This window comes from Mytilus californianus, unplaced genomic scaffold (genome assembly GCF_021869535.1).
Source record: "Mytilus californianus isolate M0D057914Y unplaced genomic scaffold, xbMytCali1.0.p SCAF_1, whole genome shotgun sequence".
In the NCBI taxonomy this organism is placed as follows: Eukaryota; Metazoa; Mollusca; class Bivalvia; order Mytilida; family Mytilidae; genus Mytilus; species Mytilus californianus.
This window is the reverse complement of record NW_026262581.1, coordinates 127599604-127617073: the sequence shown is the minus strand read 5'-3', so window position 1 is coordinate 127617073 and position 17470 is coordinate 127599604. Positions and strand designations below refer to the sequence as shown.

The following is a 17470-nucleotide window of genomic DNA, read 5'->3' as shown; positions in this document are numbered from 1 at the left end:
ACATGTTTTCATACAATAATATGGTTTTAAGAAAACAATGCTCCATTTTGGTTGAATAATTTGCTTTGAAAAACAAAGAATTATACGTCAATCCTGTCAATTGGTCTTAACCATTATATGTCAATTGGTGGATTATACATCAATTGAGGTATAATTCACCAATTGGTGGTTATTCCTGACCTGTTTATGACACCATTAAAGCATACAGGTCCACAGAATTTTTATGGCATCTGGTTCAAATTTAAAATTGACTCAAAATATTCCATTGAGCCCATTCAACAAGAATGCCAGTGGCTCATCATACCCGCCTTGAATTACTACATGTAAAAGTGTGTGGTAATACAGTGGATGCATCTAGATAATGGTGATTCAGTCTGATTTTGAGTTCATGGCTAATGGATTAGTTCTAGTTAGGGCACTGCCATTGTATGATCCTAATATGGTCCATTGAGGTTTTCTGTGTGAACACTGTGACAGAATTACACGTAGTTTGTTTCTGTTTTAGCATTTTATGTATCACACTTAATAAAATGTTTTATTTTCGTTTCAGTTGCAACACATTATATCACTAGTCATAAGGTGGCTGTGAAGATTTTAAATAGAAACAAAATAAAAAGTTTAGATGTTGTGTCTAAGATCAAAAGAGAAATACAAAACCTCAAGCTGTTTAGACATCCACACATCATCAAACTGTAAGTCTCCAACCTTGTATGATATCCTGAAATTAACAGTTACATGCATGTCCTAAAGTAATTACATGTACAGAATATATATAATCTAAGAATTTGAATGCCAAAGTACAAGTATGTATTAGACAAGAATCAGAACAAAACATTAATTCACAAAAGTGTATAGCACATGAGTGAATTATTAGTGTTGTTTGGTAAAAGAGTTGAATATTTGTTGATAAAATTTGAATTCTTGGTTTATTTATACTTTTATTACATTGACTTTCAATGTAAATTTAGTAGTAAAATCAATGAACTCTTGAAGCTTTTTCTATGCTTTCTCATTTTTGTCGAGCCTTCGACTTTTGTCGAAAAAGCGAGACATAGCGATCCTACATTCCGTCAGCGTCGTCGTTGTCGTCGGCGGCGTCCACAAATATTCACTCTGTGGTTAAAGTTTTTGAAATTTTAATAACTTTCTTAAACTATCCTGGATTGCTACCAAACTTGGACAGAAGCTTGTTTATGATCATAAGATAGTATCCAGAAGTAAATTTTGTAAAAAAAAAATTCCATTTTTTCCGTATTTTACTTATAAATGGACTTAGTTTTTCTGCCAGTTAACATTACATTCACTCTGTGGTTAAAGTTTTTAAAATTTTAACAACTTTCTTAAACTATCCTTGATTTGTACCAAACTTAGACAGAAGCTTGTTTATGATTAAAAGCTAGTATCCAGAAGTAAATTTTGTAAAAAAAAAATTTCATTTTTTCCGTATTTTACTTATAAATGGACTTAGTTTTTCTGCCAGTTAACATTACATTCACTCTGTGGTTAAAGTTTTTAAAATTTTAACAACTTTCTTAAACTATCCTGGATTTGTACCAAACTTGGACAGAAGCTTGTTTATGATTAAAAGCTAGTATCCAGAAGTAAATTTTGTAAAAAAAAAATTTCATTTTTTCCGTATTTTACTTATAAATGGACTTAGTTTTTCTGCCAGTTAACATTACATTCACTCTGTGGTTAAAGTTTTTAAAATTTTAACAACCTTCTTAAACTATCCTGGATTTGTACCAAACTTGGAAAGAAGCTTGTTTATGATCATAAGATAGTATCCAGAAGTAAATTTTGTAAAAAAAAAATTCCATTTTTTCCGTATTTTACTTATAAATGGACTTAGTTTTTCTGCCAGTTAACATTACATTCACTCTATGGTTAAAGTTTTTAAAATTTTAACAACTTTCTTAAACTATCCTGGATTTGTACCAAACTTGGACAGAAGCTTGTTTATGATTAAAAGCTAGTATCCAGAAGTAAATTTTGTAAAAAAAAAATTTCATTTTTTCCGTATTTTACTTATAAATGGACTTAGTTTTTCTGCCAGTTAACATTACATTCACTCTGTGGTTAAAGTTTTTAAAATTTTAACAACTTTCTTAAACTATCCTGGATTTGTACCAAACTTAGACAGAAGCTTGTTTATGATTAAAAGCTAGTATCTAGAAGGAAATTTTGTTCCATTTTTTCCGTATTTTACTTATAAATGGACTTAGTTTTTCTTCCAGTTAACATTACATACAGTCTGCAGTTTAAGTTTTTAAAACATTTATTAGATTCATAAACTATCCTGGATTTTTACCAAACTTGGACAGAAGCTACTTACAATCAAAAGATAGTATAGAGAGGAATATTTTTATTAATTTTTTTCCTCATTTTTGCTGAGCCTGTGATTAACAGCAAAAAGTAGGCGAGACACTGGGTTCCGCGGAACCCTTACGAATTTTGTTTTGATGCAACATCAATAACAATATTGTGTCAAAACCTAATGTTGTAAATATATATATATATATGTTCCAGACCATATGGGTAGAGTGGGTAATTAATTAACAGAATGAACATTGAAACGGTTTGCCTTTACTTCTATCATAGGCTATAATACATATGTATCTATTCTTCTATTAATTTCACAAGGATAACCCTTCTAGATGTCATAAAAAATTTGAAGTTATCTTATCATATGGTAATCAGGGTTACATGTACATATTTAATAACAAAAAAAACGATGGTGAAAAACCCAGTTAATTAAATTCTCAAGTTAGAATTACAGTGAACACATTTGTACATGGTCATTATTGATTTGTCCTGTAGAATCAAAACATATAAATTAACAATCAACCAAGAAGCCAACTGTTTTAATAACGGATGAAAAGGTCAACAAGATAAAAACGATTTTAATTGACATTAGTGTACTGTGAAGGACAGAAAACATGTTCACCCAACATGCCCAAATTAGACAAAACATCCAAGATAAAAAAAAAAGTATGTCAGTATAAACTTGTGTCGTTTTTGATTTCGTAAACAAAGTTGTGTGTTGCAGCGAAAGAAATTATTATTCTTACACATATTATCTTAACTTATTTTTTATTTGAATATACGCAATTGCAGTGAAGTATTTTGAGAAATCATCTGTGTCCGAAACATACATGTTTGTTATGTTTCTTACTTGCTGTCGTTGCATCTTATGTCGTTTGAATTATGTTTTGTTTCCTGAACATACTTGTTGAACAAAAAGCACACAAAGTATTAAATGAGCATACGTCATTGGTTAACATTTCTTATCTTATGCATATTTGAAGAATACCTATACTGTCCAAATATTTTTATGGTCGGCCCGTTGATTACCAAACAAGTATATACTCATATAGTCCGACCATACTGATATACATATATGGTCATGACCATACACCTGTGGTCCAAATACTCATATGGTCCGGAAAATATATATGTGTGAAGCCAGATAAGTGAAAATATAGGATTTATTCACATGTGAAGAATTAGTTTTTATTTGGCTAAAATGATAATATTTCTTTGCAATTGCAACTAATGTAATAAATTTTGTTTTATGTGATACATAATTTAGTTATCATGATCAATCTTTCTTTTTTTCTTATTTTATAAAAATCTTCTCACTTAATAGAATCCACTCTGACCGATATTTTAAATCTGTCGTCTGTTTGAAAAAAATGTAAAATTTTCATGCTTTTTCAAAGATATATCAATTTCATTAACATGAGTGTGTGTGTTTTATGGTGTTCATAAAAAGATTTTTGTTAGTGGCAGAAAAAGATTAAAATAATGAATACAATATATGTTACTAAAGTGTACACAACAATGTCCATGCCATACTAAAGGGTATAGCTTTGCATTTTGTTGCAAGATTTGAGCATGTGGAAATTTTGGATCCATCAATTACAAAATCAGCTTCTAATGAAATATGATGACAATATTATATTTTGATAACACATTTGAAACATAGTATGGGGAGTTTATTTTACCAAAAATTGCAATAGATGATAGTAAAAGCTGAACAAAGTTGATGGGAGTGATTTTTTTTATCTGTAATCAGATTTTAGAACATTGAAGTTGGTATGGATTCTTGATAGTGTTACTTAACCTTAGATATAGACAAAAAGTTGTTTGAACTAACATTCTGTTAAATGATTGTTGATGTCACCAATGTTTTCCTTTACTTTTTATTGTTAGTCTCTATAGATCCAATTTATTCCCTGTTAAACTAAATTAACTGCCCTGTTTTTTAATTAGAGAAGGTACATTTTATTTGCTTTATTGATTCATTTTATATTGCTGAATTTCAGTACATTTTTTGCATTTAAAAATATGTTACAAAAAAAAAGTTTATTAGTTTAAGTATGATCATTGTTCCTGTCAGCCATTTAGTTTTCATTATTTTGAGCACTTTCTGCATTTTCAGTTTAATTGCATTAGAAAATTTTCCAGAAAAAAACACTTTTCTTTTCATAATTTCATTTAATACATCTTAAAACAGATTTGACATACTATAATTTGTTGGTATTACACCTTTGATATCTTGACAATAAAATCATCTATATTCAAAATACAAGAAAAATCAAAATAATGTAATCTCTTATTGACTTTATTGAAATGGTTGTGAATAGTGTAGAGCCTACCTTTTCCTATCTTCACCAAACTTGGCACTGTGTTTTTCAACCTTATTTGGTATCAGTCAAAGCTCAAGTGTCAAGGTCATCTGGTAGTATTATTTAAAAAGATTTTAAAGTTGAAAGGTATATCTTTTTGGGTTTGATTCATATTTGCCTATTATATAAAAACATATCTTCAATACACAAATATTTTAATCCCATCTTTATTGTCCCCACGTGACACGTTGTGGGGGACATAGAAATACTGGGTGTCCGTCCAGTCTTTTTGGTGCTTAAACGTGTACAATTCTTTACAGATTTTTATAAAACTTATATCAAAGGTTTATATCAGCATTGTCTTGAATAAATTCGAAAATCAGTACCAATCAACAATTTTTAAAAGAGTTATGTCCCTTGGAAATATTAATTATATGGAAAATTGCATTATTAGTGCTCACATGTGTACAATTCTTGCCAGATTTTTATGAAACTTATATCATAGGTTTATATCTGCAATGTCTTGAAGAAATTTGAAAATCAATGCCGATCAATTATTTTTAAAAGAGTTATGCCTCTTGGAAGTATTAATTTTATGGAAAATTGCATTGTAAGTGCTCTCACATGTACAATTTTTTCCAGATTTTTATTGAAGGTTTATATCAGCAATGTCGTGAATAAACTCGAAACTCAGTGGTGATCAAATATTTTTAAAAGAGTTATGCCACTTGGAAATATTAATTATATCGGAAATTGCTTTGCAATGGTTATCCCAAGTACGTGTAGAATATGTTGAATCTTTATGAATATCTAGTTCATATATAAAGATCATGGTAAAATGTTAACATTCTGTGGAAAAAAAAACAGTCTGTTAAGGTATGTGGGATATATTCCAGTTGCCAAGGGATGCTCTTATTTTGGGATGCCCTTCAATGGCCTTCATATAACTATTTAAAGATATATTTGTGATCTCTCTGTTGAATTTCTTTTATTTTCTTAATAGCAACAACCATTGAAAGTTTACATATAACATGTATAATGGTCAATGTCAGTCATTGCTGACAAAATATCTTGTGATATCATTCACCCATTTGGAAACAAAAACAGAGGAAAATTTTCAAAGTGGGACCATTTAATAATGATATATCAGTTGTATTTGGTTGTCCTATTCAATATTAATTTACCTAGATGCCTTTGACATTGAGACAATCTGACTTCGATGGAATCACCTGTAATGTTGTTTTTTTCTAATTTTTATTTTGTATTTTATAAGATCATGGACTTTAATTTACAGAAAGAATAATTAGAAATTTATGTAATTCATTAAAGTTTTATATTATTCAATTAAATTGAAGTAAATTATAGATATAATAGAAATCTTTTTAATATATTTGTGTACTTTTTTTCAAATATACTTAAAACCCTGTTTATTTTCAAGCCTTTCAGCTTTTGTACATTCATTAACCTTTATTCTGGAAAGTATTTTTTTTTGGAACCTGTAGTTAGAATTCATTATTCAAACATTCCTTGTAAATTTGGAAAACCAAAGTAATTTGACTCAAATTTTGGTTGTATTTATTTTGATGGTAATTTTTCTTGCGTAATAAAACCTCAGGTATCAGGTGATGAGTACCCCAACAGATATATTTATGGTTATGGAGTATGTGGCTGGCGGTGAACTCTTTGATTATATTGTCAAGAAAGGCAAAGTAAGTCTAAAGCACTAGATATGAGACTGTCTCAAAATGTTTTTCTTTCAACTTTCGGAAGCAAATATGGAAATAAGTTTGAACAATGTTGGAAAATTTGAAGCAGACTTAAAAATTAAAATGATTATTATTTGAATTATGATTCAGATACATGGCTCATTAGTGAGTATAACTTTTGGTCATAATCAATGTAAACAATGTATTACAAACCAAACACATGTAGTCAGTTCAGAAAGTCTAAAAAAGCATTTTGAGACAAATCCTTTAGATATAATATAATAGCACTGCATTTTTTGCTAATTTAACCTGTTTCTAACAGGTACCAGGTGATAAGTACTCCTACGGACATATTCATGGTGATGGAATATGTGGGAGGAGGTGAATTGTTTGATTACATTGTCAAACATGGAAAAGTAAGTATAAATATTAAGGATTATCTCCCTTTTCTTTATTGCACCATATAGGCTTGTTATGAATAAATTATTCGTATTCACAATTTTTGATCCTTTAATGAAAAAATACACATTTTGACAGCAGTATGTAGAAATTTCAAAATACAAATGTACATGTAGATGCTGCTGTTTCAATTATTTTAAAGTAGAAAATTTCCATAATTTTGGTGTGTTGTGTGCAAAATGTATGTAGGTTAGTGGTGTTTTGTGGATTATAACATTTGAGTGATAGACTGATGAAGGTCTTGTGATAGATTCATTGATTGGTGATTGCTTTACTTAACTTGTGTGTCACTCTAATAAAATAACTACACTATTTGAACAGTAGTGGGGATTGTTTGATTACTTTATCTGTAATCTCAGATGGCACATTATTAAAACCGATTTATTCGGTCAAATTATAAGTAATTATTAGTACCTGTAATCTGCACTCATATTTGGATGAGAATTAAGAACAATTAAACATAATCATGATAATGGTTCAATTTTAATCATGTTTATTACATGGATGCATGTGGAAATGTATTATAACTCTTTGCATGAAGCTTTTTAAATACAAATGTATACAAATAATAATATAAGCATATATTTGGAATTCATATGTATTTTGAGTTTGATATTTAAGGTACATGTAGCTGTCTCGGAGGGTTTCATGTAATTTTAGGTTGATATTTAAGGTACATGTAGCTGTCTCGGAGGATTTCATGTAATTTTAGGTTGATATTTAAGGTACATGTAGCTGTCTTGGAGGATTTCATGTATTTTTAGTTTGATTTTTAAGGTACATGTAGCTGTCTCGTGGATTTCAAAATCTTGATTTGAAAAACTGGTTCTCTGTCAATATGTAAATCTAATGAACCTTAAATGAATAGCAATGGTGATACTTCCTGTTTGTCTTTACTTCATATTATAATAAGGCAGCAGCTTATCACCTAAGTCTGTATTTGATACTTTAAGGTATATGATAAGTTTACTAGTAGGAGTTGGAAGTAGGTCAAAGGTTAAAGTATGTGTGACATTCTTTTTACTGATTAAAGAAAAAAGATTTTATTGAGTTATAATAAGTTAATAAGTACTGTTAGTAGTCTGCTACTGAAAATACATTATGTGGTATGAGACACACCCAAAGCAGTTTATGTGAGAAGAACACAAAGTGATTGTTTTAGATTATCATATGAAAAAGTTTGTAAATGTTCTGAAGAAGGATTGAATTTATTGATACTGTAGTTTCATTTTGTAGATGAAGGAAAAATTGTTAATCCTGAATGCTTGATTTTGTGATTTTAACAAACTCTGAATACAAACCGTACAAGCTGTGTACAATATGGAATCTGTATTTTGATGAACACTTAAGTTTGTGGTTCACCTTTATAACCCAGGAAATCCTGGAAATTTAGTATTAATGTATAATAATGAATTCATAGTTGCTGTTGACAGTATATCTGTCATTCTCACCTATAACTGTCTTTGTGTTAACTCCACAGTCATTTACAATAGACAACAAAAGAATTAAAAAAAAATGTATCTCATGTGTTTTTGATTTGCTTAATTCAGGATGCCTGCAATTTTACTTAATTTAGTTAAAAGAACCAGAGGCCAGAAGATTTTTCCAGCAGATAATATCAGGAGTAGAATACTGTCACAGACACATGGTTGTACATAGAGATCTGAAACCAGAAAACTTATTACTGGATGATAAACTTAATGTCAAGATTGCTGATTTTGGTAAGGAGAAGTACTTAAGACTTTATTCTTGTACTTAAGTTTATATGAATTTGTTGAGAAGTTGCATGCATGTCATAGCTGCAAATCTTGATTTATGACAAACCATCAAATGAAAAAACAAACTTGACAGACAGCAACTAACGATAACCACTGAATAACAGCTCCTGACTTTGGACAGGCACATATAACCTGGAACAGTGGTGTTACATGTACAGCACAACATAAGAACAAACCGTAAAAATCAGTTGGAATGTCTTAACTCATTAGATGTGCTTATTTCATACACTTATCTTGAAATATACATCAGAAATGTCTTGACTCATTAGATGTGCTTATTTCATACACTTATCTTGAAATATACATCAGAAATGATTATTTATTACAGTTTTATATGAACAGTATAATACATAAGTTGAGAAACAAGTAAAACAAGATTAAGGTAGATGGGGGGTCTTAATTTAAATCCATAGAATTTTTTGATAATTTGTCAAAATGTAGTTTATATCATGCTTTTTATAAAAAATGTAATAAAAAGTAAGGGTCACCCTGCTTTTTTTCACGCTACGGTTGAGAAAAATTGTCAGAGTTTGTATAGATTATGCATGGAAAACCAAAATTTGGGTGAAAAAAGAAAACTACACCATAGACTTTTAAGATAAAATATGAGAATATAGCTCTAATAATATGCTTTCAGACAAGAAAGAGAAATAATGGGGTCGCAAGACTCGTTTTCTTGCTACATAATAAAATTGGTAAATTCACAACACATTCTATTATAAAAGTTACTTAATCGAGTTATCTCCCCTTATATCTGAGTTATCTACCCTTATATGGCAAAATTTAAAAAAAAAATCAATAAAATAAAAATAATTTGATTTTTGTATAATACAGCCGTAAATATGATAAAACACATAATTTTCTATATCAACATGAAAAGTCTTACACATGATTTACATCATGTACATACTACTCTCGAAATTTGCAAATTGCATTAAAGATCTAGACCGATTGTTATCTGTTCTTTCAAAATCCAAGATGAAGGAAGACACCCGATCTACCTTAACAGTCACGTCTCAGTCACTACAGCTGAAAGGACGTGCTGGATCAGCTCCTGATTACCCGTTGGCTACAACATGTTACGCTGCCCAGATGGTTCAACGACAAACTAGCTTATGATGTTACCTTACAAGTAGACCCGCGTTAGCGACACTCTGAAACCCATTGTGGATGGGTGAGTGTCACATGCTGCCCAGACGTCCGAGGGCTATGTGTATTAAGCTTCGTGCAGGTTGCAGTCATCTACTACAGAGTCAATGATTCATCTACCAACAACACATCGTCATGGTTAGTGGGCTGCCCAGCTGATCAACCTGGCCCTGAAAACAGCCGTTGTGGAGTTTCGACTGTAAAAAAACAACAAAATAGTAAACAAACCAAAAACAACTCAGCAAAACCAAGATGGCGACCTATCAAAATGGCGTCTTCCACCTGTTCCTGACCCACTGCAGAAAATATTTTTATGCTCACCAAACGCCTTCGGGCACTGAGCCGACCGTGCGAGGGATGTACATCCAGTCAAGGTCGTTAAACACTTCCAGTTAGTTATCTACCTTAAACAACAATATTTTTTATCTATTATTAGAGATTTTATGTCATGTATCAATACACCATATATTCTGTTCCTCTTATATAGAAGTAAAACATTTTTTACAGGTTTGTCAAATATGATGCAGGATGGAGAATTTTTACGAACAAGTTGTGGTTCACCTAATTATGCTGCTCCAGAAGTCATATCAGGAAAGTAAGATATATATATCTATGTTGTATGTACAAATAGACAAAAGGCAGTATAATTATTTACTAAGTTGTCATTGCTGATATTTATTTTCCAATAAAAAGGTAATATCCATGACAGCACATACTCTCCATGGCAACTTATAACCATGCATAGGAACATTTAAAATAAAGATAAAAAAATGATAAGTTTAAACTTGTTTTTTTCAGTTTTAAGCATTAAAATATAAATTATATGAAGATATGAATGCTTCTTTTTTGTAGTGTTGTAGGGTTGTGAATATAGTTCACTATGCACACATTTTTAGTAGAAAGTGTATCATTCAAAATATGTTTTGGTAAATGTTTTTACACCCCAACACTACAATAGTATTCAATATTTAAATACAGCATGTAGTAATAGATAAACATGATTAATAATCCCACAATACAAACTGGTTGTCCTCATATGTTTACAACTTTTCAGTATTTATAATTTGTTTCAGATTGTATGCAGGTCCTGAAGTAGATATTTGGAGTTGTGGTGTCATCTTGTATGCTTTATTGTGTGGAACAGTAAGTTCATTTTTGGGTAAAGATTGCATGAAATGCAATCAAAACACTATGGTACTGACTTGATATCTAAATCTTCCAAGGTTTATCACTACTTTTGACATACACAAAATATAGTACATTGATCATAACATTCTGTACATCCTATCCATGAACATTAGAAATTTATCAATGAAATATATGCTGCGATATTCAAGTTACAAAATGATGTTATACTGGTCAAGACAATAACATAACTTTTGCAAGGTGCAGGAATCTAATATATGTTCTAAAAATATCAATGATGTCAGTGTTAAAGTAATCTTTAAATTGGAGTTATCCGTTGTCCATAATTGTAGTTGAATCAACTACAACCAATGCTTTATACAATGCGCTGTTTAATATTACTTCCCACTGATAAATTAAAGCAATCTTTACCCTTCTGTGCTTACAAGCACTTTGATTGAAGTTTGAAAGCAAAATAACCAATTAAAAAGAAATATTTAATTCTTTAAAACCAACAACAAACTTGAATTACTTAAGATGCTTTACATAGATAAACAATCAGATTAACATACAAGAAAAGCATCTGAGAAACAGGTTTTGCTTTAAAATTTGCATTCATTGTTTACATGTTTAAAGAAGACATAGATCAATCTTATGTGTTTGAATTTTCTCCAGAACAATTATTAATATATGATTCTATTTCTAGTTGCCGTTTGATGATGAACATGTTCCAACATTGTTTAGAAAAATCAAATGTAAGTGGATTATTTATTTGTATATTGGTTAAGGAGATAAATAAAGCATAAGGGAGGTAACTTCATATAATTCAACAGAATGTTTTACTAGGAAGAAAAGTTGTAGCTTGTGAAATTAATGACTCTTATTAACAGAGACTGAAACTTTTAAAGCAGACAACATTATCAGTTTTGGCTACTGCATATTTGTGTGAAATTAAATTTTGGTAGAGATTTAAAATTTGTTTAATTGAAAAGTTGTGTTTATCTCAAATGAAAAAAATAAAGAGGAATAATGTTTATTTCAAATGAAAATATAAAAAGTAATAGTATTTAATTGGTGTTCAGTATCACGCCCTTTTAATTTTTATGCGAAATTATTTTTTAATTTTTTTAATTGTGAAAGTTTTGTGTAAAATGGTACACTGTATAAATTTGTACAGGGATGGAGGATTTAAGATATTCTGTCATGGAACTGTTTTAATTAAAAACAGATATATGTGTATTTGTTTTTCATGAATACTTGAAAATGTATATACATGTTATAGGAATTGAGGTATAGACTGCATAAAACAATTAATTTCCCCATAGGAGACAATAGTAGCCTTTTTCAAGAAACAGACTTTAGAAAGATGATTTTTGGAACAAATCTTGCTGGATTTAAAGAAAAATTATAAGGACAGTGTTTATTGTCCAAAAAATATAGGTTCCTGTTGCTTTTCTTAATGCAATTTGTACTATCTCCCTTGTCTATCAATTCTGCTCTTAAAAATATGTGTGTCATCACAGCGTAGAAAAGCCTTCTCAGTTCCTTAAAGGGTAAGGAAAATAAATTATTTGACCTGTGGTATAATGCAGAGTGAACAAAGTGTCTAGTAATAACAAATAACGGCTGCACACATCTACCAATCAGGATTAGCCATACTACCATATTATATTCATAAAATTGATTAACTTTTGTGCATTATATGATATAACTCATAGGAGAGATTAACATGGGTTGATGAAATGACTATTGATGATTTATTTTACAGCTGGTATATTTGCTGTCCCTGACTATCTTAACAAAGAAGTAGTTGGACTTCTGTGTATTATGTTACAAGTAGATCCACTCAAAAGAGCTACAACAGCACAAATCAGGTACGTACATTTTCAGATTACAGTTTTTGCATCAGTCAGTTCATACCTTTTCTACTGAGGAATCTTAGTTTTCATCGACACAGAATTTTTTTTATGTATCCATGTAATAATTTCCATACATTACAAACATTTAAAAGTAATGAAACTGCAGTGGAGATTACCTTTAATGGCAAAACTGAAGTCTTAAATTACCTATTATTTCAGTGCAAATACTGTTATTAAAAATACCTCATAAGAAATGGTCTGTAACTTTACATGTTATACCGCATTACCAAAATACCTAAGAACACTCATTACGTTTTATTCTTGTCTAGTGATATAAAGTGTTAGAACAAATCACAATTGCCTATGCTAAAAGTCCCAAAAAATAGCTTTGTATAACTTTCATAGAACATTTAAGTCTGGGGACTTTTTCATTCAATTTAAATTTTGGAGAAGACATTACTAAGTTGAAAACTTGTCTAATCTGTTTGTCCTTTTTAAACAATAAGATATGTTTAAACTAAACTCAATTAAAATAAATTTGATTTTATTTCAGAGAGCATGATTGGTTTAAGAAAGACCTACAAGATTATTTATTCCCATCACCACATGAACAAGATGCATCCATTGTAGATATGGAAGTTATATATGAAGTGTGTGTGGTGAGTATTATGACAATTTCATTATTCACCATTGTATTTGCCAAAGAATCGGCTTTTATTATGAAATACATCATCTTATGCATATTTAACAAATTTAATACAGTAAGGGAAATATAAAGCACTTCACAACTGATAGTACATAGTAAGTAAAGCTTTTTATTAGTGAAAAATGGCTCAGTGCAATTATTTTTTTTCTTTAATACGCTTTTGGGAAATGTTAGCTAGCCTGAGGTAAATTAAAAAAAAATAACTTGCTATTTTGGAGATTTTTGTTATTTGGATATGATGGAAAAAATATCTTGGTAAATATATTTGTTAATAGATATAAGAAGATTTGGTATGAGTGCCAATGAGACAACTCTCCATCCAAGTCAAAATTTATAAAAGTAAACCATTATAGGTCAAAGTATGGTCTTCAACACGGAGCCTTGGCTCACACCGAACAGCAAGCTATGAAGGGCCCCAAAAATTACTAGTGTAAAACCATTCAAACGGGGAAACCAACGGTCAAATCTATATAAAAAACGAGAAACGAGAAACACTTATGAACCACATCAACAAACAACAACTACTGAACATCAGATTCCTGACTTAGGACAGGTGCAAACAATTGCAGCGGGTTTAAACGTTTTAATGGTACCAAACCTTCACCCTTATCTGAAACAATAGTATAACATCACAACATAGAAAGACACACTATAAAATATCAATTGAAATGGCTTAAATCAATCAAAAGACATATTAACACCAGTGAACATACACTGAACAAATAAATTTGATCTATGATACAATGTAAATACAAAATAAATAAACTAAGGGAAGAATAATTAAAGTAACATGTAAATAATGCATATCTTTCATAGTAACATGTCCATGAAAGTTGGTAGGCTGAACTCATGTTTTATAAATGAATAACTACGGTTCAAATTGAGCAGATGAATTTAAAATTTAACATTGACCTACAGGGAACACACATCAGCATATATGATTCAGTACTGTCATTCCTATTGAAATGTTTTTGTTTTTTTCTTCAGAAATATGATGTAAGTGAAGAAGAAGTAGAGAGAGCCTTGTTGAATGGTGATCCATATGATCAACTTAGTATTGCATACCATCTCATACTAGATAATAAAAGACGTCAAGATACTTGTAAGTAACACACACCACACAAAGTCTCTACTAGAACTAAGTCAATCATCTCATACTAGATAATAAAAGACGTCAGGATACTTGTAAGTAACACACACCACACAAAGTCTCTACTAGAACTAAGTCAATCATAACATACTATATAATAAAAGACGTCAAGATACTTGTAAGTAACACACCCCACAAAGTCTCTACTAGAACTAAGTCAATCATCTTGTACTATATTATAAAAGACGTCAAGATACTTATAAGTAACACACACCACACAAAGTCACTACAAGAAGTCGATGATAAAATATCAACAACATTTTTAGGAAAATTGTAAATTATATGCAAGGCCCAAATCAATAGTTTTAACTTAGTCACACCTAGTTAAAAGTTTTGGTTTAAACAAAGAAAGCACAAAATGCCAAGCCATGACCACTAGGGCTCATATCTCATACTATAGTATAAAAATATCTTCCTAACCCTTAACACAGGTAACAATTCTAAACTTAAAGACTTTTTTTCTGGAATAAGTCTTAACATATTTCAAAAAAAAAAATCCAACATAGAGTCAAATATTTTGTTTTAGATAGGAACAAATCATATTACAAAATAATTTGATTAAAAGAAAAGGTTCTCTGAAACTGACATCATCAAGATGCTTGATTTAATTTTTATTCACAACATATTTGTAATGTGGGTGGACCAACTGTGCTCATCTTTTCACCAACTTGTTTCTTTATTCACTTCACTTCACAAGTGATGATAGGCTTCTCAAGAAGAAGCAAAAGAAACATTATCCTTTAAATTCATGTTTCACTATGTAGATCTGATCTATCCAATTGAATTTGAAATTAGGGACACCACAGATTGATGGAAGAGATGATTTCAATTTTCCAATTGTGAAGTCAAATGCCCCATATAGATTTAATATCATATAAACACAAAGGTTTGTAGCAATAACAATTTAAAACAAATTGTTTGGGACAATCTTGAGAAAAGATAATTTAGCTAAAAAAAAAATGCATGTTTATAGTGCTTTATTAACATTGATCTAATTCTCTTATTTTGCATTGAATGTTTAAATCATATAAAAAAAGCTGTGAAATTTGTAACCCAACAAACAAAAGTTGATTAAAGGTTTATTTCATTTTCAGCAATGGATATAGATGTCAATGATTTTTATCTGGCAGCCAGTCCACCAACAGATTCATTGCTGGTATGTTCAGGTTATAAAAACAAAATTATACACATCAAACATTTCAGAAAAGTAATGCATATGTATTGCTTTCTAGGAACAGTAACTACTACAGAAACAGTAGAATGGCAAATGTCATTCAACAATTTGAATACGATAAATTGTCATTGCACACAATATTTTTTAAGCTCCTTGAAAATGGCTAGACAGATTTCACCAAACTTACAGAATTTTCTAAAGGATATTGGTTTTCTCATACCAAAATTATGGACCATTATTTCCGCTATTAAATATAATTTGGAGATGGCAAGCTACACATGTCTCCCTTGGAAGACTTGCACACGATTAGAGAATGCTTTTCTTCTTATATGATGGGAAATTAGTTTTCTTAAAACTCTATATCTTCTATTATATTCATATAAAGATTTCAGAAGCATTTAAACATCTCATTAAAGAAATATAAGTGATATAGAAAAATTCTTTCTCCTATTCACATTAGTTAAATAAGTTTCAATATATGAGATTGATAGATTGTTGGTTGCTTAATGTCCAGTGGCAAATATTTCATGCATGCTCAGGACAACCAAAATGTTAGATCATTTAGAATTATAATTAAAACAATGTCTAAATAAGTAAATAGTAATTTGAAATTTGTCCTTTGACATAATAATCTTCTTTTACTTTTCTTGAAACAACATTTCCAAAACAAAAGTAAAATATAAATTACTGTAGTGTTGGCGCTACTCAAAGTTAAGTATTGATAAGTTTCAATGAAATTTTGAAGGCACTTTTGTTAACAAGTCTGAGTATTATAGAATACAATTTTCATTGTTTATTTCTAAATGAGTTGCATTTCCTTGCAGAAGTTTATATGGTATTTTCACAATTTTGTGTAACTACTTTGTCAGTTGTGCAACTCATTTATTAAACAATGAATACATGTATCTCAAATTTTAATGTAGTTTTCTATTTTAATAATAAAAAAAAAAAGATGTTTTTGTCTAAAAGTGCCTCCAAATTCTTTTAAGTCTGTTATTTTGAAGGAATCACGTTTTAAAGTTTTAGTTTCTTGTTTTTTTTATAACTTTGCAAGTGATACTTCACATGTGAAATACAAATTGATTTAACCTGCACTCCAATAACATTTTTTGTTTGAGTGAAAATTGCTGAGTATTTTCCTTTTTTTTTTTGGCAGATGATATACTAGAATAAAATCAGAACATTCAACCAATTTTAAGTGTTAATATGATTGGCTATACATTTTGGAAAGATTCTTGTATAGAGCATCCCTAATAAGGGTATTTACCCTTCCTCTGTTAATTTGTAAAAACACTATTTTTCAGAAAAATAATGTAAAGTATCAATTCATTGAAGTTATTTCAAATATTTTACTGTTTACGTTTTCGTTTGTGACTTTTGTGATGTTTCATTTAACCAAACAATTAATTTTTGTACATTAGAATTGCCATAGTTTCAAAGACAGGTAGCACCATTTTTTATTGCACTGTCATTTAATTTTGAAATAGATCTACCTTACAATTAATGACATTTTTTTGCAAATTTCACCCTCAATATAAAAAGACTCGGGGGAAAATAAGTAATATCTGGCAGAGGTTTAAGACAGTAATAAACTTTATTTACAAAACAATACCTGTTTTTGTTCAGATGTAGCTTTAAAGTGCTAACAAAATACAGTCCAGAAAAGCTTTTCTTTATGTTAATACCCAGGGGTGATTACTGAGGGTTAATAATTCTTGGTTAAGACACGAATG

The 17470-nt window shown here is 29.8% G+C and overlaps 1 protein-coding gene across 9 annotated transcripts in view; it reads left to right on the top strand.

Moving 5' to 3' along the window:
* Positions 1-17470, top strand: part of LOC127733673 (5'-AMP-activated protein kinase catalytic subunit alpha-2-like) — a 51794-nt gene that overhangs the window by 1071 nt on the left and 33253 nt on the right. For 7 of the 9 annotated variants that reach the window (XM_052243046.1, XM_052243038.1, XM_052243009.1 and 4 more), the window contains exons 2-11: positions 551-692; positions 6660-6753; positions 8373-8517; positions 10231-10318; positions 10797-10866; positions 11555-11603; positions 12617-12722; positions 13261-13366; positions 14401-14515; positions 15658-15719. In XM_052243046.1, the coding sequence (XP_052099006.1) occupies positions 551-692; positions 6660-6753; positions 8373-8517; positions 10231-10318; positions 10797-10866; positions 11555-11603; positions 12617-12722; positions 13261-13366; positions 14401-14515; positions 15658-15719 (977 nt within the window). Of the gene's footprint in view, positions 1-550; positions 693-6246; positions 6341-6659; positions 6754-8372; positions 8518-10230; positions 10319-10796; positions 10867-11554; positions 11604-12616; positions 12723-13260; positions 13367-14400; positions 14516-15657; positions 15720-17470 lie in introns of all 9 variants that reach the window. The other 2 variants (XM_052243016.1, XM_052242996.1) reach the window with 1 other exon arrangement.